This window comes from Oncorhynchus masou, chromosome 30, assembly GCF_036934945.1.
Source record: "Oncorhynchus masou masou isolate Uvic2021 chromosome 30, UVic_Omas_1.1, whole genome shotgun sequence".
In the NCBI taxonomy this organism is placed as follows: domain Eukaryota; kingdom Metazoa; phylum Chordata; class Actinopteri; order Salmoniformes; family Salmonidae; genus Oncorhynchus; species Oncorhynchus masou.
The window spans coordinates 53,923,536-53,943,857 of record NC_088241.1 but is presented as its reverse complement, the minus strand read 5'-3'; the positions used below and the strand labels follow the sequence as shown (position 1 = coordinate 53,943,857).

Genomic DNA, 20,322 nt, shown 5'->3' with positions numbered 1-20,322 from the left:
AAAATACCTGTCTATTTGTGGAAAAATCACCCTCTTTAGTAATATCTCTGTTCACCTATTTGCTTATGGTTTTGCCTACACCTAGTGACCTGCTTTTTAAATTATATGATCAAAAATATTCCATTTTATTTGGAATGGCAAGCCAGACAAAATTAAAAGGGTCTATTTATTTACAGTGCCTTGCGAAAGTATTCGGCTCCCTTGAATTATTTCAGTTTTTGAATGTCATATGGTCAGATCAAACCAAAATAAAACTTTTTGGTAAAAACTCAACTTGTTGTGTTTGGAGGACAAAGAATGCAGAGTTGCATCCAAAGAACACCATACCTACTGTGAAGCATGGGGGTGGAAACATCATGCTTTGGGGCTGTTTTTCTGCAAAGGCACCAGGACGACTGATCCGTGTAAAGGAAAGAATGAATGGGGCCGTGTAACGTGAGATTTTGAGTGAAAACCTCCTTCCATCAGCAAGGGCATTGAAGATGAAACGTGGCTGGGTCTTTCAGCATGACAATGATCCCAAACACAACGCCCGGGCAATGAAGGAGGGGCTTCGTAAGAAGCATTAAGGTCCTGGAGTGGCCTAGCCAGTCTCCAGATCTCAACCCCATAGAAAATCTTTCAAGGGAGTTGAAAGTCCGTATTGCTCAGCAACAGCCCCAAAACATCACTGCTCTAGAGGAGATCTGCATGGAGGAATGGGCCAAAATACCAGCAACAGTGTGTGAAAACCTTGTGAAGACTTATAGAAAACGTTTGACCTCTGTCATTGCCAACAAAGGGTATATAACAAAGTATTGAGAAACTTTTGTTATTGACCAAATACTTATTTCCCACCATAATTTGCAAATAAATTCATTAAAAATCCTACAATGTGATTTTCTGGATTTTTTTCCTTCTCATTTTGTCTGTCATAGTTGAAGTGTACCTATGATGAAAATTACAGGCCTCATCTTTTTAAGTGGGAGATCTTGCACAATTGGTGGCTGATTAAATACTTTTTTGCCCCACTGTATATGGGGGTGGATACAATCTTCCCAGCTCTGCAGATTTTGCTGTGAGGAGGCAGAGTCATTAGATAATTTATTTTTGTATTGTCCATATGTAGCTCGTTTTTGGTCACAGGTCCAGGAATGGCTGAAGTATTGCAACATTTGTCTAGAACTAACGCTGCAGATAGCAATACTGGTTGTTTTTTAAAAAGCCATAGTCAATCAATCAATAATAGAATAATTATTTTAGCAAAAACGTTTATTTTTAATTTACACTCTGTAGAAGCTATGAGAATAGAAAGGTTCAGTAATTTTGTGAAGCATCACAGCACAGTTTAAAAATATATGGCAAATAGAAATCCAAAATGGATGGTGTTGAGCGATAGATGGGAGGGGTTGAATGGAGCTGAAGGGTGGGACTAATAAGATAACTAATGTAAAACATACGGGGTCTGTCAAATGTATATAGGTTCAGAAATGTTGAAATGGCACAGTTACAAATAGAAATCAAACTGGATGGACATCAGAAATAGAGGAAGGACTAAAAACAAACAAAATATAACTATTGTAAAATAGATTATAAAATATGTGTAATATGTAGAAACTGAAGGTAGAAGCCTAAGTGTTATAGTTTATTAGTTTACTCCAATTGGGGGAAGGGTGGTAGGGTTTGCGGGGAATAATAAAGGTATATTCTTTAAAAAAGTATGTATATATGGATACATATTTACCCCCAAAAATATATGGGGGATTGGAAATGATGCAGACAATTACATTGATGGAAGCTACAATCTTTCTGCAATATTAATATTGTTGGAAAAATTATTTGTGTCATTATCAAAGTAGATGTCCTAACCTACTTGACAAAACTATAGTTTGTTAACCAGAAATTTGTGGAGTGGTTGAAACACTTAGGTTGGAGTCATTAAAACTAGTTTATGTAAATGTCTGACTTCAACTGGTATGTATGCATGTGTGCATGCGTACAGTGAGGGGGAAAAAGTATTTGATCCCCTGCTGATTTTGTACATTTGCCCACTGACAAAGAAATGATCAGTCTATAATTTTAATGGTAGATTTATTTGAACTGTGAGAGACAACAAAAAAGTCCAGAAAACGCACGTCAAAATGTTAATTTATTTGCATTTTTAATGAGGGAAATAAGTATTTGACCCCCTCTCAATCAGAACTATTTCTGGCTCCCAGGTGTCTTTTTATACAGGTAACAAACTGAGATTAGGAGCACACTCTTAAAGGGAGTGCTCCTAATCTCAGTTTGTTACCTGTATAAAAGTCACCTGTCCACAGAAGCAATCAATCAGATTCCAAACTCTCCACCATGGCCAAGACCAAAGAGCTCTCCAAGGATGTCAGGGACAAGATTGTATACCTACACGAGGCTGGAATGGGCTACAAGACCATCGCCAAGCAACTTGGTGAGAAGGTGACAACAGTTGGTGCGAATATTCGCAAATGGAAGAATCACAAAATAACTGTCAATCTCCCTCGGCCTGGGGCTCCATGCAAGATCTCACCTCGTGGAGTTGCAATGATAATGAGAACGGTGAGGAATCAGCCCAGAACTACATGGGAGGATCTTGTCAATGATCTCAAGGCAGCCGGGACCAAAATCACCAAGAAAATAATGGGTAACACTACGCTGTGAAGGTCTGAAATCCTGCAGCGCCCGCAAGGTCCCCCTGCTCAAGAAAGCATATATACATGCCCGTCTGAAGTTTGCCAATGAACATCTGATTGAGTCAGAGGACAACTGGGTGAAAGTGTTGTGGTCAGATGAGACAAATGGAGCTCTTTGGCATCAACTCAACTCACTGTGTTTGGAGGAGGAGGAGTGCTGCCTATGACCCCAAGAACACCATCCCTACCGTCAAACATGGAGGTGGAAACGTTATGCTTTGGGGGTGTTTTTCTGCTAAGGGGACAAGACAACTTCACCGCATCAAAGGGATGATGGACGGGGCCATGTACCATCAAATCTTGGGTGAGAACCTCCTTCCCTCAGCCAGGGCATTGAAAATGGGTCGTGGATGGGTATTCCAGCATGACATTGACCCAAAACACACGGCCAAGGCGACAAAGAAGTGGCTGAAGAAGAAGCACATTAAGGTCCTTGAGTGGCCTAGCCAGTCTCCAGACCTTAATCCCATAGAAAATATGTGGAGGGAGCTGAAGGTTTGAGTTGCCAAATGTCAGCCTCGAAACCTTAATGACTTGGAGAAGATCTGCAAAGAGGAGTGGGACAAAATCCCTCCTGAGATGTGTGCAAACCTGGTGGCCAACTGCAAGAAACCTCTGACCTCTGTGATTGCCAACAAGAGTTTTGACACCAAGTACGAAGTCATGTTTTGCAGAGGGGTCAAATACTTATTTCCCTCATTAAAATGCAAATCAATTTAGAAATTTTTTGATTTTTTTGTTGTTGTTGTTATTCTGTCTCTCACTGTTCAAATAAACCTACCATTAAAATTATAGACTGATCACTTCTTTGTCAGTGGGCAAATGTACAAAATCAGCAGGGGATCAAATACTTTTTTCCCTCATTGTATATATGTATGTATGCATGCATGCTGTACCAGTCAAAAGTTTGGACACCTACTCATTTGAGGGTTTTATTTTTTTTGTTGCTATTTTCTAAATTGTAGAATAATAGTGAAGACATCAAAACTATAAAATAACACATGGAATCATGTAGTAACCAAAAAAGTGTTAATTTAACAGATACAAATTGTATTCTTCAATGTAACCACCATTTGCCTTTGACAGCTTTGCACACTCAAGGCATTCTCTCAACGAGCTTCATGAGGTAGTCACCTGGAATGCTTTTCCAACAGTCTTGAAGGAGTTCCCACATATGCCGAGCAGTTTTTGACTGCTTTTCCTTCTCTGCGGTCCAACTCATCCCAAACCATGTCAATTGGGTTTTCGGGTGATTGTGGAGGCCAGGTCATCTGACGCAGCACTCATCACTCTCCTTCTTGGTCAATTAGCCTTTACGCAGCCTCGAGGTTGGTGTTTTGGGTCATTGTCCTGTTAAAAAAACAATAGTTCGACTAAGCGCAAATTCGATGGAAAGGTGTGCGCCCCATGGAGGATTCGAACTTGCACCGCAAGTGGCAATAGATGTCAGGAGCTTGGCCCCATACCGCTGTGATCTAACCGTCCAGAGCCGTCGACGCTTGCAATGCACAATTATATTATCAGAGATGGCCGCCTCGCTTCGCGTTCCTAGGAAACTATGCAGTAATTATTTTTTTTACGTGTTATTTCTTACATTGGTACCCCAGGTAATCTTAGGTTTCATTACATACAGTCGAGAGGAACTACTGAAATATAAGACCAACGTCAACTCGCCATCATTACGACCAGGAGTATGACTTTCCCGAAGCGGATCCTGTGTTCTGCCTTCCACCCAGGACAATGGATCGGATCCCACCCGGCGACCCAAAACAACGACGTAAAAGAGGCAAACGAAGCGGTCTTCTGGTCAGCCTCCGGAGACGGGCACATCACGCACCACTCCCGAGCATACTACCCGCCAATGTCCAGTCTCTTGACAACAAGGTTGATGAAATCCGAGCAAGGGTAGCATTCCAGAGAGACATCAGAGACTGTAACGTTCTTTGCTTCACGGAAACATGGCTCACTCGAGAGAGACTATCGGAGTCTGTGCAGCCAGCTGGTTTCTTCACGCATCGCGCCGCCAGAAACAACCATCTATCTGGTAAGAGGGGCGTGGGGGGGGCGGTATGCCTTATGATTAACGAGACGTGGTGTGATCAGAACAACATACAGGAACTCAAGTCCTTCTGTTCACCTGACTTAGAATTCCTCATAATCAAAGGTCGACCGCATTATCTACCAAGGGAATTCTCCTCGATCACAGCCGTATATATTCCCCCCCAAGCAGACGCATCGATGGCCCTGAACAAACTTTATTTGACTCTATGCAAACTGGAAACCACATATCCTGAGGCTGCATTCATTGTAGCTGGGATTTTAACAAGGCTAATCTGAAACCAAGACTCCCTAAATTGTATCAGCATATCGATTGCGCAACCAGGGCTAGTAAAACCCTGGATCATTGTTATTCTAACTTCCGCGACGCATATAAGGCCCTCCCCCGCCATCCTTTCGGAAAAGCTGACCATGACTCCATTTTGTTGCTCCCAGCCTACAGACAGAAACTAAAACAAGAAGCTCCCGCGCTCAGGTCTGTTCAACGCTGGTCCGACCAATCTGATTCCACGCTTCAAGACTGCTTCAATCACGTGGATTGGGATATGTTCCGCATTGCGTCCAGCAACAACATTGACGAATACGCTGATTCGGTGAGCGAGTTCATTAGAAAGTGCATTGACGATGTCGTACCCATAGCAACGATTAAAACATTCCCAAACCAGAAACAGTGGATTGATGGCAGCATTCGCGTGAAACTGAAAGCGCGAACCACTGCTTTTAACCAGGGCAAGGTGACCAGAAACATGACCGAATACAAACAGTGTAGCTATTCCCTCCGCAAGTCAATCAAACAAGCTAAGCGTCAGTATAGAGACAAAGTAGAGTCACAATTCAACGGCTCAGACACGAGGTATGTGGCAGGGTCTACAGTCAATCGCGGATTACAAAAAGAAAACCAGCCCTGTCGCGGACCAGGATGTCTTGCTCCCAGACAGACTAAATTACTTTTTTGCCCGCTTTGAGGACAATCAAGGGTGTGTTCTGAGCCCTCTCCTGTACTCCCTGTTCATCCACGACTGCGTGGCCATGCACGCCTCCAACTCAATCATCAAGTTTGCAGACGACAGTGGTAGGCTTGATTACCAGCAACGACGAGACTGCCTACAGGGAGGAGGTGGTGTGGTGTCAGGAAAATAACCTCACACTCAACGTCAACAAAACTAAGGAGATGATTGTGGACTTCAGGAAACAGCAGAGGGAGCACCCCCCTATCCACATCGACGGGACAGTAGTGGAGAGGGTAGTAAGTTTTAAGTTCCTCTGCGTACACATCACAGACAAACTGAATTGGTCCACCCAACACATACAGCGTCGTGAAGAAGGTGCAGCGGCGCCTCTTCAACCTCAGGAGGCTGAAGATATTTGGCTTGTCACCAAAAGCACTCACAAACTTCTACAGATGCACAATCGAGAGCATCCTGTCGGGCTGTATCACCGCCTGGTACGGCAACTGCTCCGCCCACAACCGTAAGGCTCTCCAGAGGGTAGTGAGGTCTGCACAACGCATCACCGGGGGCAAACTACCTGCCCTCCAGGACACCTACACCATCCGATGTCACAGGAAGGCCATAAAGATCATCAAGGACAACAACCACCCGAGCCACTGCCTGTTCACCCCGCTATCATCCAGAAGGCAAGGTCAGTACAGGTGCATCAAAGCAGGAACCGAGAGACTTAAAGAAGCTTCTATCTCAAGGTCATCAGACTGTTAAACAGTCACCACTAAAATTGAGTGGCTGCTGCCAACACACTGACTCAACTCCAGCCACTTTAATAATGGAAATTGATGTAAAAATATATCACTAACCACTTTAAACAATGCTACTTAATATAATGTTTACATACCCTACATTACTTATCTCATATGTATATGTATATACTGTGCTCTATATCATCTACTGGATCTTTATGTAATAAATGTAACACTAGCCACTTTAAACTATGCCACTTTTTACATACCCTACATTACTCATCTCATATGTATATACTTGATACCATCTACTGCATCTTGCCTATTGCCGTTCTGTACCATCACTCATTCATATATCTTTATGTACATATTCTTTATCCCTTTACACTTGTGTGTATAAGGTAGTAGTTTTGGAATTGTTAGGTTCGATTACGCGTTGGTTATTACTGCATTGTCGGATCTGGAAGCACAAGCATTTCGCTACACTCGCATTAAACATCTTCTAACCATGTGTATGTGACAATTAAAATTTGATTTGAACTACATTTACCTTCCCCCAAAATGTATATTTATGAGCAGTTCCCTGATCCCCAACTTCTCACCTGAATGCATTTTTGTTTTTGCATTTTAAGGGGTTGGTCAAAGGCTGAGATTGGGGTTGAGAGTTTCTCTGACTTTTTCTGCTAGATGTTTTTTCTAAGACCACTTTTCCATCTGTTCGACCAGAAATCAAATGTTTTGGGTGGAAATATGTATAATGCCTTGTCTCAAATATAGACTCTTAGCTTTCATTTGACACCCAATTTGACATCATCCTTTGACCTTCACTTGTTTGTGCTCATGGGTCCTTTCACATGGAAATGACTCTCATTGGGTAATTGTAAAACCATTGTCTCATTGGCCCTGGCCTCATTATGTTTGTAACAGACCTATAAGACTAGAGTGGCTGCTATAGTAAGTAGTTCATGAAGTAGTTAATAAAACCATAGACTGTGTGGACCTGAACAGCCTCTCAGCATGACACACGCACATAGTGACACACAGAGCTGGAAACTGATTATGACAATCTGTCTCCAGCCCCATCCCTCAATCTGTGTGAGTCACAGGCACTGATGCCTGCAGGCAGTTCTAAAGATCCCTGCTGTCTTGAGGCTAGCTTGACTACAACCCTGTCCCTGCCCGCCGCCGCCTCCCGACACACTGTCTCGTGTTGGATTCAAAAACCTTGTTTCACATTTCTTGCAGTAGAGGAAATACAGAATGTCTAGTCAACGTTGTTGTTTTGGTGTTTTAGTACTGTGCTGACACAAAAGCCTGCACAACCAGGAATGATGGTCACTGAGCTAAAGACAGATGAAGGGGGTGTGCGGAGTATGGAGGTCAGAGGAGCATACAGCACATCTTGAATATAAGGACAAGCTTCTGGATTTGACTAACATTAGTTCAATCTGATCGGATGTTTATGTTTAGTCATTACTCTACAATAACACTATGCTTTCTCTCGCTCTCAGATCAATGAGTTGAGCCATGTTCAGATCCCTATCATGCTGATGCCTGATGACTTCAAGGCCTACTCTAAGATCAAGGTGGACAATCACCTCTTCAACAAGTAAGTTTACAGACGCACACAACACACACTAATCAAAATGCTCTGATGTTAAATGTCTATCTCAATAACAGCTTGTACTGTGTGTGTGTGTAGGGAAAACATGCCGAGCCATTTCAAGTTTAAGGAGTACTGTCCTCTGGTGTTCCGCAACCTTAGAGAACGTTTTGGCATCGACGACCAGGATTTCCAGGTACACATACGCAGAAGCAGACTGAACTCCTCTCTCTGTCTTCTGAATCTTGCTATATTTCTTTCATGTTTATTGCCAAGTTTCCCTCTTTGTCAGTACCCTCGGAATACAGTTTTACACACAGTGTGTGCTATGTGTTGGCATTAGGGAAGTCTGTCTTCTGGTCCTCTGAAGCTGTCTTTTAGTCATGTTTATATCACGGTGGAGAGAGAAAGAGTGGGTGAGGGTAGGAAGAACCACACATGGAGGGGGGAAGGGGTTACAGAGAGGAGTGGGGTAGGGAAGTGCTGTGTCTCTGGGGTTGCTCTGGAGGGCATCAGCTGTGTGCTGGGGGCAGGAGGGTGGCACACACCCAGGGGAAGGAGGGGTGTCTGTCCACACACACACTCGAGCGCACACACAGTGGCTGGGCTGGTGCAGGGTGTGAGCGATGGATAGAAGGGCCTTAGAGGCCTGCCTGACTTCAGCTGTCTCTGACAATCACACACTGTCTCTCTCTCTCTCCCACACATTCTCTCTATAGATTCAAAAACAGTTTCATATTTTTACAGAAATGTGTGATTCACTGTTTTCTCTCTGTTTGTAGAACTCCCTAACCCGTGCAGCTCCGTTAAACAGTGATTCCCAGGGTCGGAGTGGGGCTCGCTTCCACACCTCCTACGACAAACGCTATGTCATCAAAACAATCACCAGTGAGGATGTGGCTGAGATGCACAACATCCTCAAGAAGTACCACCAGGTACACACACACACACACCTCAAGAAGTACCAAAGTACAATCCAACTCTCCTCCAATGCTTCTATTTCTCTAGTTCATAGTGGAGTGTCATGGCAACACGCTGCTGCCTCAGTTCCTGGGGATGTACCGCCTCACAGTGGACGGAGACGAGACCTACATGATCGTCACCAGGAATGTCTTCTCCCACCGCCTCTCTGTCTACAAAAAATATGACCTCAAGGTAGGTAGGTAGGTAGGTAGGGGTGGGAGGGGATAATTGGAGACTTTCATAAGGAAAAAGGAATGTCTGACATCTTTCTGTCAATCAGGGCTCCACTGTGGCCAGGGAGGCCAGCGACAAGGAGAAGGTACAGTAATTTACACACACACAAATCAACCAGACATACATGGTGTGTTTTAGTGTATTGATATAGACACTAATTACGGAGTTTGATTCTGATTCCTGGCCATTCCCTGTCCTAAAAAAGCCATGAGGAGGGGGGAACCGAGGGAGGGGGTGACCGACGGAGGGGACCGGACCGAGGGAGGGGAGGGGACGGGAGGGGACGGGACGGGAGGGGACGGGGGGGAGGGAGGGGACGGGAGGGAGGGAGGGAGGGAGGGGAGGGGACCGGACGGACCGAGGGGAGGGGACGGGAGGGAGGGGAGGTGAGGGGAGCGGACGGACCGAGGTGAGGGGAGCGGACGGACCGAGGTGAGGGGAGCGGACGGACCGAGGTGAGGGGAGCGGACGGACCGAGGTGAGGGGAGCGGACGGGGGGAGGGGAGCGGAGCGGACGGGGGGAGGGGAGGGGAGCGGACGGACCGAGGGGAGGGGACCGGACGGGGGGAGGGGACCGGGACCGAGGGGAGGGGAGGGGACCGGGACCGAGGGGAGGGGACGGGACCGAGGGGAGGGGACGGGACCGAGGGAGGGAGAGAGCTGTGTGTTAACACCTGGTCCATTAAACCAACAGCTTCTGTCCATTACCTACCGGCCCTTCCTTATGTCATCAACTACATGGCTCCACTTCTACTGAGCTGGTTTGCTTTGGTTTTTGGGGTGGGGGTAGTTCAAACTGTTCATCTTCTTCTGTTAAGACTCCTGCCCATTATACTCACCATACTCTTGCACGCTCCGTGTGTCTTCAGTTTGCTGCTGCTACAGCAGTCCGTCCCATTGCTTCCCCTGCTTGCTGTCTGTGTGTGAGAGACAGAGATGTGTGTGCCAAATGCTTTGTTTGTCTTCTAGAGAGTGAATGTTTTTTGTGTGTGCGTTTACATTCCTGGAATATTTGATCAGATGCTGTTTGTTGTATGCTTCAGTTTTCTGGTAATGAGAGCAGACTTTCTTTGAGAGTGAATGAGTGAATCAGCCCAGAGCCTTGTGATCTAAATATATCGCTCTGATTCAGCCAATGGCAGTTGTACAAACAGAACACAGGCTTTGTGATTCTGCAACCTTCCCTGTTGGCAAGAATCTTCCCTGCAGTGTGGGAAAGTGCGATGTGGTGTGAACTGGCGTGTGAGACTGAACTTTTTGGGATATTTAGACTGTGTGTGCACGAGTTTGTGTGTGTGTGCACGAGTTTGTGTGTGTGTGCACGAGTTTGTGTGTGTGTGCACGAGTTTGTGTGTGTGTGTGCACGAGTTTGTGTGTGTGTGTGCACGAGTGTGTGTGTGCACGAGTGTTTGTGTGTGTGTGCACGAGTTTGTGTGTGTGTGTGTGCACACGAGTTTGTGTGCATGTCTGAGTAGCTAGATCATCATTTGAACCCGACAGGCCGGCTCTTTCCTCCTAAAACAGTAGAAGCTCGGACGGGTGGAACACCGAAACCAGCGGGGCGTTGTAACTTCGGGGAACCCCTCAGTCTAAATATAGCCCTCTGAGGAAGAGAATAGGGACTTAAATGGAAGTACAGAAGCTGTTGATCACACACTGTACTACACAGTAAGCTCTCTTCTCTCAGCTTAATGTGTCACTATTACAGAATGCCAATAGTTATTTCTGACAGATCAGCGATAACGGACTAGCCAAGATGTGGAACGACTTGAATTGTTCAATTTACAACCACAACGGCTGCAGTACTACGACAAGTACTCACTGCTGCTGCTTTTACCACAGTCCCAGCATTCAGTTGTTCACTGTTTATTCCTAAAAGTTTGACATCACACACACACACACATTATATGCTCACATAAATCCGTGAACAGGCATGCCATGACCACCCACCATCACTGTTCAATACATGACTTGTGAATGAATTAAAGGCCTTCTCACATTGTGTGTGTGTGTGTGTGTGTGTGTGTCAGGCATGACTACTTGCACTATCATGTTTCATCTCTAATGGCAAACTGGCTTTAAATACAAATGTTCTACATTTTCAGGTTAGGTTGATTCATTGGTTAGTTGGTAAAAAGTTGTGACTGAGTGGTATCCATAGGCACTGCTGTGTATTCATGAATACAGGAGGGGTGAATGGAGGTACAAGGTATTTGGTGTGTGTTAAGGTACATGGTAGTTAGTATGTGTTAGGTGGTGTAATGTGTGTAACAGCCGTATGGTGTGTAGTGTTTCACACACAAACAACAAGCACTCTTGACTGATTGCATGCCCCCCACCACCCATGCACGTTCTCTGCATGGTCCTACATCTCTAGGTTCGTCTCCAACACCTCCACCAACCACTCTGTTCTGCATGCTGTAGACTCACTTGTCCTACTGTCCTCACATGGAACCTGGACTTTTATTTCACATCAACATATTCATATTGTTCCTGCCCAGCTCTTAACACACCTAATTCAAGTGATCTCGTCACAGTCAATGTTTAGACCATGAATAGTGATGTGATTAGGAATCAGTTGTGTTAGTGCTGGGCTGGAACAAAATCCTGCACTCCCAGCTTCCCCCTGGGTCCAGAGATTTGTCATGGTACCTGTTTACCACTATAGATCTCTGCTATCTAACGTTATTGTTTCCTCTCCCTGGGTTCCTCCTGCCAGCTGGTAGTGGTGTTATTAACACTGTTAGCTACTGGCTGGCCCTCCCTACAGGCGACATGGCTTTTACCTGACACAGTCTGTCTTAGCAGCAGTCTAAAAGAACACCTGAAATGCCACCCTAGCTGTTACAGCGCTTTCTTATGCGCACAAAACCGGAGGATATGCAGATTCTGTTTACACTTAGCAGATGCTTTATCCAAAGAGATTTGCAGTACAGTGAAAGCATACAATTTAGTATGTGTATGTGATCCCTGCGGGAATTGAACCTGTAACCTTGGCTTTTCTAGCAGCACTTGCCAGGCTGTACACTCTTTCAGAAGCTCTCTTTCCTTGCCGCGCTTTAAACTAATACAGTTTGTATATTTCTTAAACACTTGCCTTTCCTTAAAACTTCCTTCCTTCCTGTCCCCGGCTCTCTCCTCTCATCCTCCTACCTCCATCCCTCCCTCGCTCCCCTCTTCTAGCAGCCACGCCCTCCTGAGGATGCGCCACCGCGGCCCAAATCTAACGTTCAGCAAAGGCTGCAAACGCTGCGGATCGCCACGCGCTTTTACTGCGCCATGAAACACGTAAGAGACGTAAGGAACAAGGCCAGGCATGCTCAATCTATCTACCTATCAAATCATATTATAGAACCAAGTCCAGGCATGCTCAATTTATCAGATCAATCGTATCATTTTATTTTCATAGCTTTTTCAGATTCATGTAATGACGGATACAGGACACCTGCAATGAACTGACATGTATGAAACAGGCAGATGGAACTGGCTTATTCTAGAACAGTTTTTCACACTGCTGTTTTTTCCCCCTTTCCTCTATGGCTATTGACTCTCAACCAATCACTTTCACTTCCTGTCAATCAGAAATACACACACACAGTATAATGATGCTGTACCTCGGAGTGTGTGTCAGCGTCTGAAATGGCACCCTATTCCCTATATAGTGCACTGCTTTTGACCAGGGCCCATCAGTCCCCCTGGCTAAAAGTGTGCGCTATATAGGAAAAACGGGTGCTATTTCAGACACAACCTGTGTGTAGCTGACATATTCCCATTCGGTGTTGACAGGTAAGCAGAGAGAGACACGTGACTGGTTAGAACAGCTGTTGTCTGAGCATGCCCAGAGCACAGCACCACTGGGCTGCAGCTGCTCACCACCAGGCCTGGCCTCTCCATTCCTCTCCTGTCCTTCCTGATCAATAATCACAATCCTGCAGTACTATCATCACACCAAGCTGTTTCACTGACCGCTTTTGGTTTTATTGACCTTTTATTTACCTGGAGGTTTCACTGTATATTTGTTGATACTTCAGTTGGTGATCTGTTACAATTCTCGCCAAGTTGAGACAAATGCACTATCGAGCGACCTCACTCACATCCGATGTGCCACAAACTTCCTGTAGCACACTGGTAATGATGATAGAGCTCAAAGAGATCCTTCATGTCATTCTATGATGATGCCGTTCAAAAAAACTGCCTTCGGTCACCTGATTGAAGGCCTTGTGCAATGGCCCTCTGATCGATCTTTTCTCTACCCTGCTCTCATTGTTTTTCTCTCATTTTCTTCCTCTTTCTCTCACATTCTCTCTCTCGGTTGTTTATCTCACTTCATCTATTCTGTCTATTACTGCTACTCTACCATGGCAGCCCAGTCTACCTCTGAACCACAATCATTACGTACAGCACCTGATCTACTGCTTGTATGAGCTGTTCTATACTTTCTCTGATATCTGAACTGATCATTGAGAGATTTAGTGGTTGATCAGGAAGATGAGTGTTTGGGAAGAGATTGAGGATGCATAGAATGGGTGGATGGATATTTGCAATGTATATTATTTTCAGGATGATGTCTGTAGCTGGTACTAGTGTGCCTCTACCTGCTGGTTGACTCGCCACATTATTATAAGTTCACCTATCTGAGTGTGCAAAAGAGCCTCGGCCATTGCAGCATTTTTTGTGGTCTTTGTTGCTATATGTGTGTGAGTTTGTGTGGCCGCTTTTCCCTTGCTGCCGTAGAACTGCTTCTGTCAGCTCTCTGAGCAGTGCTGCTGCTGTGACCTCATTTCCTGCTCACTCCTTCCTTTGTGCCACAGAATAACACCCCCTCCTGACACCAGCCCCCCCCTGACACCAGCCCCCCCCCCCCTGCAGACCACAGGCCACACATGGTGCTGTAGCCAGATGGCTCAATGGAAACTCACAAGCCTCCATAGAACTCCCACTGTCTTTAACTGTTGTTATATGTGTCACAGATCACTTAATTCAATGAGTCAGTTAGTTGGATCATTTTATAGATTGTACATTTGGACTCCTTTCTAATAATGTAATTAGTTATAGAGTCCAGGTGTGTCCTCTGCTGTCCTGACTGTTTGTCTGTGTGGGGCGTCAGGCCAAGGAGCTGCCCACCTACAAGGACAACGACTTCATCAACGATGGACAGAAGATCTACATTGACGATGACAACAAGAAGATGTTCCTGGAGAAACTACGTAAAGACGTGGAGGTATGTGTGTGGTTCTGTTATTTCTTCTGGTGTGAGTGAATAAATACTTGGGTTGGATTAATCCTGGTCTCACTCTTACCAAAAGTTTAATTCTCCCCTTTTACTCTCCATTACTTTATTCTATGTCTCCTTTCTCCCTCCCTCCAGTTCCTGGCCCAGTTGAAGCTGATGGACTACAGTCTGCTGGTAGGGATCCATGACGTGGAGCGGGCTGAGCAGGAGGAAGTGGAGAGTGAGGATAACGAGGGGGATGATGAGGGGGAGAGTGACGGAGGGATTGGCACGCCCCCGGACTCCCCCAGTAACACCCTGGACAGCACCAAGCCCCTGTCCCCGGGGGAGTTTGACCCCACCATAGACGTCTATGCCATCAAGAGCAACGACAGTGAGTGGAGAGGGGCAATGAGGGAGGAGAAGGAAAGGGATAGAGGAGGGGTACAGAAGACTAAAAAGCAAACGGTTCCCTTCAAAACAGTGGGTCAGAAATACCAAATAGATGAGCTGTATGGTTGTAGCCCTCTCGTGGCTTCATGTTATATAATTAAGCAATATACCACGGCTAAGGGCTGTTCTTAGGCATGACGCAGCACGGTGTGCCTGGATACAGCCCTGACCCGTGGTATATTGGCCATATACCACAAACACCCGAGGTGCTTTATTGCTATTATAAACTGGTTACCAACATGTCAGCCAATCAGCATTCAGGGATTGAACCATCCAGTTCATAATATAGGGATAATCCTGTGTGCCTGTGTCCAGGTGCTCCTAGGAAGGAGGTGTACTTCATGGCGGTCATTGACATTCTGCAGCATTACGATGCCAAGAAGAAGGCTGCTCATGCTGCTAAGACCGTCAAACATGGGGTGTGTGTGTGAGGTCACATGCCTACTTCTCTGTTGGTGTAAATGTTGTGTGTTTGGGTTTCTTCCCTTGACTGACTGTCGTCCACCGTGTGTCTCCCCCTGCAGGCGGGAGCTGAAATCTCCACGGTAAACCCAGAGCAGTACTCCAAGAGGTTCTACGACTTCATCACCACCATTCTCTCATAGCCCCCAGGGGAAGGGGAGGGGGCACTTAGGGAGAGGAGGGATGGAGGAAAGCAAATGGTGAGGGTGGGGTATTGCGCTCCATCTCTCCGCCAACAAGGGTGTCCCTCTCAGCAGCTAATACCATCATTCGTTTACATTCATATTCTCCGCTGTTACATTGAACAGGAGAACTGCTATTCTAGGTTCTAGTCCGTACTTTTTTATTAGTTTGTTTTGTTTACTTTGGGAATGTTTATTTGTTTTTTTTACTGCCTCTTAACACCACGTCCTCAACCTGCATTGTTTTTGTTTGTTTGTTCTGCATTCCTGTTTGGGGGGGGTTAAAATGAGGATGAACAGGGCTGTGATTGGAAAGCAATAGTGCGGTCACTCGGAGTAAATAGTATAGGATGAAGTGCTCGTCTTCAGGAAGTATGAAGCAGTCTTCCAGTAGGCCTTCAGCCAGACCATCCAATCGCCATTTAGTACAGCCCTGCCCCAGCCAAAGCTACTTTCCTATTTGTCCCATCATCCATCACTTTCCCGTTAAACCCTCCTCCTGGCAGTGGATGTTACTCCTCCATTTTCACCTTACACTGCTATCCTCCTGTCACACACACTGCTCTCCTCTACCCCTCCCTCCATATACAAGATAAGTTAAGATGAGTTGTGTTTAGTAAGACAGGGAGCTGGTCAGTAGGGCTGTGTTTAATAAGACCGGGAGCTGGTCAGTAGGGCTGTGTTTAATAAGATGGGGAGCTGGTCAGTAGGGCTGTGTTTAATAAGACGGAGAGCTGGTCAGTAGAGCTGTGTTTAATAAGACGGGGAGCTGGTCAGTAGGGCTGTGTTTAATAAGACAGGGAGCTGGTCAGTAGGGCTGTGTTTAATAAGACGGGGAGCTGGTCAGTAGGGCTGTGTTTAATAAGACGGGGAGCTGGTCAGTAGGGCTGTGTTTAATAAGACGGGGAGCTGGTCAGTAGAGCTGTGTTTAGTAAGACGGGGAGCTGGTCAGTAGGGCTGTGTTTAGTAAGACGGGGAGCTGGTCAGTAGGGCTGTGTTTAGTAAGACGGGGAGCTGGTCAGTAGGGCTGTGTTTAGTAAGACGGGGAGCTGGTCAGTAGGGCTGTGTTTAATAAGACGGGGAGCTGGTCAGTAGAGCTGTGTTTAGTAAGACGGGGAGCTGGTCAGTAGGGCTGTGTTTAGTAAGACGGGGAGCTGGTCAGTAGAGCTGTGTTTAGTAAGACGGGGAGCTGGTCAGTAGGGCTGTGTTTAGTAAGACGGGGAGCTGGTCAGTAGGGCTGTGTTTAGTAAGACGGGGAGCTGGTCAGTAGGGCTGTGTTTAATAAGACTGGGAGCTGGTCAGTAGGGCTGTGTTTAATAAGACTGGGAGCTGGTCAGTAGGGCTGTGTTTAGTAAGACGGGGAGCTGGTCAGTAGAGCTGTGTTTAGTAAGACGGGGAGCTGGTCAGTAGGGCTGTGTTTAGTAAGACGGGGAGCTGGTCAGTAGGGCTGTGTTTAGTAAGACTGGGAGCTGGTCAGTAGGGCTGTGTTTAATAAGACAGGGAGCTAGTCAGTAGAGCTGTGTGTGATTTATGACATCACTGACTGATCTGGTTTGTCTCATTCTGGATAGTTACCAGGAAGTTGGTGTGTGACTTCCTGTGGGAAAGGGCAGGGCGGCGGTGTGATCCTTCATGGACCTTTTGATCCCGCATTGCCATCAGCACCTTAAACAAATCATTGCACTTTTATGTTGTTAAACATAGGATTTTTTTGTTCTGTTACATGTGCTGCAACAAAAGCACTGTTTGAAGCTATCGAACTGTGCCCCAAGATTTTTGATGGGGTGTAGTAGGGATGAGGGAAAGTGTCTTGGCTGTAAGGCACTAGGGAGTAGGAGGGACTACAGGTGGGTTTGGCACAGGGTCTAAATGTAGTGAGCAGCAGAGAGAGAGGGGTGTGTTCAGGACAGACAGCCCAGTGTTTACCTCTGGCATCATACCTGCCTGAACCAGAGTCTTAGCCACATCTGTCTGTCTCAGGTCTCCAACCCCGGCCCTGAAGAGGTCCTGGGTATGCAGGCTTTTACTCCAGCCCAGCACTAGCACACCTGATTCAGCTAATTTTGGTCCAGACTGAAGACCTTGATTAGTTGGTTATTTGAATCTGTACGTGTAGTTATGGATCCCCATTAGCTGCTGCCAAGGCACCAGCTAATCTTCCTGGGGTCTGTCAAAATTAAGGCAGTTATACAATTTTAAAAACATTACAATACATTCATAAGAGATTTACAACACACTGTGTGCCCTCAGGCCCCTACTCCACTACCACATATCTACCAAACAAAATCCATGTGTACAATTATGTGTAATGCGTATGAATATGTCTGCGCTTATGTTTGTGTTGCTTCAGGCATTTTAAAGCTGGGCTGGAACAAAAGCCTGCACACCCAGTAGCTCTCCAGGTACCGGAGTTGGAAAACCCTGAGACATACAAAGATCTCTACATATGGTTCAGGCCTGAATCGGACATGTTTCAGGTTTTCGTGAAAGAGGGAGAAGGGGAGGGTGGGGAAGAGGTGCTGGGTTGTAGAAAAATATGCTTTTGTTTAAGTGGTGACGTCATGCCAACCTGTCAGCCTCTCCTTTTAACATTTGTCTGTTATTCAGACTTGTTGGTGTTTTTGAAAGGTTGTTTATCTCTGAATTTGGCAGGTTTGAATTTACTTGGTAAATTTGTATATTTTGCACAAAAAGGAACCAAATGTTATGCATCCGATCCTGACTGGTTGCTGTGGTCTTAACAAGGGAAACACAATATCATTATACCTGTACCAGAACCATATACACACTGAGTGTACAAAACATTAGGAACTCCTACCTAATATTGTGTTTCACCCCCTTTTCCATCAGGGCATGGACTTGACAAGGTGTCGAAAGCGTTCTACAGGGATGTTGGCCCATGTTGACTCAGACTTCCCACAGTTATCAAGTTGGCCGGAAGTCCTTTTAGTGGGGGACCATTCTTGATACACACAGGAAACTGTTGAGCATTTAAAACCTAGCAGCATTGCAGTTATTGACACAAACTGGTGCGCCTGGCACTTACTACCATACCCCGTTCAAAAGGCACTTAAATCTTTTGTCTTGCCCATTCACCCTCTGAATGGCACACATGCACAATCCATGTATCAAGGCTTAAAGATCCTTCATTAACCTGTCTCCTCCCTTTCATCCACCCTGATTTGAAGTGGATTTAACAGGTGACATCAATAAGGGATCATAGTGTTCACCTGGTCAGTATGTTATGGAAAGAGCAGGTGTTCCTAATGTTTTGTACACAGTGTATACTGTTTGACTCTCTCTATATATATATATGGCTCTGACTTGTACCAAGTGAGAAGAGTCTGTGGTGTTTTATCTGTGATTGGTAACCAACTAAAACCAGTAACATTGTCCTCTACTATTCTATCACAAGCAAAAAGCTTCCATATTGTTTTAGATGCATAGATTATATTCACATATATTTTTACATTCATTGCATTTAAGTCATTAAATATAATTGTATTTTAAAGCACCACCCTTTGAGTGAATGACAGTGTTGGGTTATATGAAGAATGATACTGCTTGAATTTGTACAATGCTTGTACGTACTGTAAAAACAAAACAAATGCATGTTGCAGGAATATGCTTTCTTCCTCCTATGTCTTGGCTGTTTAGATCCATTGTAGCTCTCCTAGACTTAACCCCATCTGAGTCTCTCCTTACCATGCTTTAAACTGTATTTGTATCATATACACTGTGTAAGAGGTGTGCCTTTATACTCCAAATTATTTACATTTTTACCTTTTTTTTAAAAACTTTTTGTTTATAAAGTTTATTTTAATAATAGGGTGGTTACTTTGAGATGTATCCTCAGTTTTATTTTCCATCTTTTCTCCTTCCCTGTGTAGTAGGTGTTTTCAATCTATTATTGTTATGGAGTCAAATTGACAATTTTATTGACTTTGACATTTTAGTTTTGTTTGAAAACTCAGTCTCTGTGGTAATTTTATGGGTAGAATATTGTCATTAGGCACTGATCCAGTGTACCTTCCCCAAATCCTAACCTTGCCATTTGGGGGGAAACTGCAAATCTGAACATAGATCAGTGTCTAGGGACAATGTCTACCTCTTCCCTGGTGTGGAGATGGCATCTATGCTGATGTTAACCCTTCGTTCCTCGCTGCTTCTGTCTCAGTAAAGACCTTTTTTGTTTGTGTCGTGGCTGTGGTGTGTGTCTGTGACTGTCGTGATGGTGTTTGTCAGGCTTGTCCTCTGACCACTTCCTCAAGTTTGAGTGTGTCTGACATGGCACCATATTCCCCATAACAGTGCAATTATTTTGACAAGAGCCCACTTAGGGCTAAGGATTATAGTTAGATGGGTTCTGGTCATAAGTAGTGCACTATTTAGGGAATCGGGTGCTATTTCAGATGCAAACTACACTCTTAGGAGTCGCTCCCCCCTGTCCACCATCTAATGTAAACGTCACTGCATCGTAACTGCTCACTAAGCCCTAACCTTTTTAGGTGAAGGAGAAACGTCTACCTGCACCACCTTCCACCCACTGGCCAGCTCTCACTTTCCTCACGAACAGGACTCAAAAAGAGGATACAGCTCTGTTTGGCCTTGATGGCTTCCTGTAGTCAAGGTGAGCACACTTTGAGAGAAAACAGAGCGTTGTTTTTGCTCTAGGAGGATGGAGGCTGGATCCATAGAGTATGCTGCCATGTCACAGACTTGGACAATGACACACATCCTTATTCATTGAGCCCCAGTCCAGTAGGATATAG

At 45.3% G+C, this 20,322-nt stretch overlaps 1 protein-coding gene across 4 annotated transcripts in view; it reads left to right on the top strand.

Annotated features, from left to right (window-relative positions):
• The window catches only part of pip4k2aa (phosphatidylinositol-5-phosphate 4-kinase, type II, alpha a), a 35,102-nt gene extending 15,354 nt beyond the window's left edge, over positions 1-19,748 (top strand). For 2 of the 4 annotated variants that reach the window (XM_064949332.1, XM_064949329.1), the window contains exons 2-11: positions 7,953-8,050; positions 8,144-8,240; positions 8,827-8,979; positions 9,053-9,199; positions 9,288-9,326; positions 12,425-12,538; positions 14,349-14,462; positions 14,610-14,847; positions 15,222-15,325; positions 15,431-19,748. In XM_064949332.1, coding sequence (XP_064805404.1) covers positions 7,986-8,050; positions 8,144-8,240; positions 8,827-8,979; positions 9,053-9,199; positions 9,288-9,326; positions 12,425-12,538; positions 14,349-14,462; positions 14,610-14,847; positions 15,222-15,325; positions 15,431-15,511 — 1,152 coding nt within the window. In that variant the 5' untranslated portion in view covers positions 7,953-7,985 and the 3' untranslated portion in view covers positions 15,512-19,748. The remainder of the gene's footprint in view (positions 1-7,952; positions 8,051-8,143; positions 8,241-8,826; positions 8,980-9,052; positions 9,200-9,287; positions 9,327-12,424; positions 12,539-14,348; positions 14,463-14,609; positions 14,848-15,221; positions 15,326-15,430) is intronic. The other 2 variants (XM_064949330.1, XM_064949331.1) reach the window with 2 other exon arrangements.
• Positions 19,749-20,322: the final 574 nt, after the last annotated feature.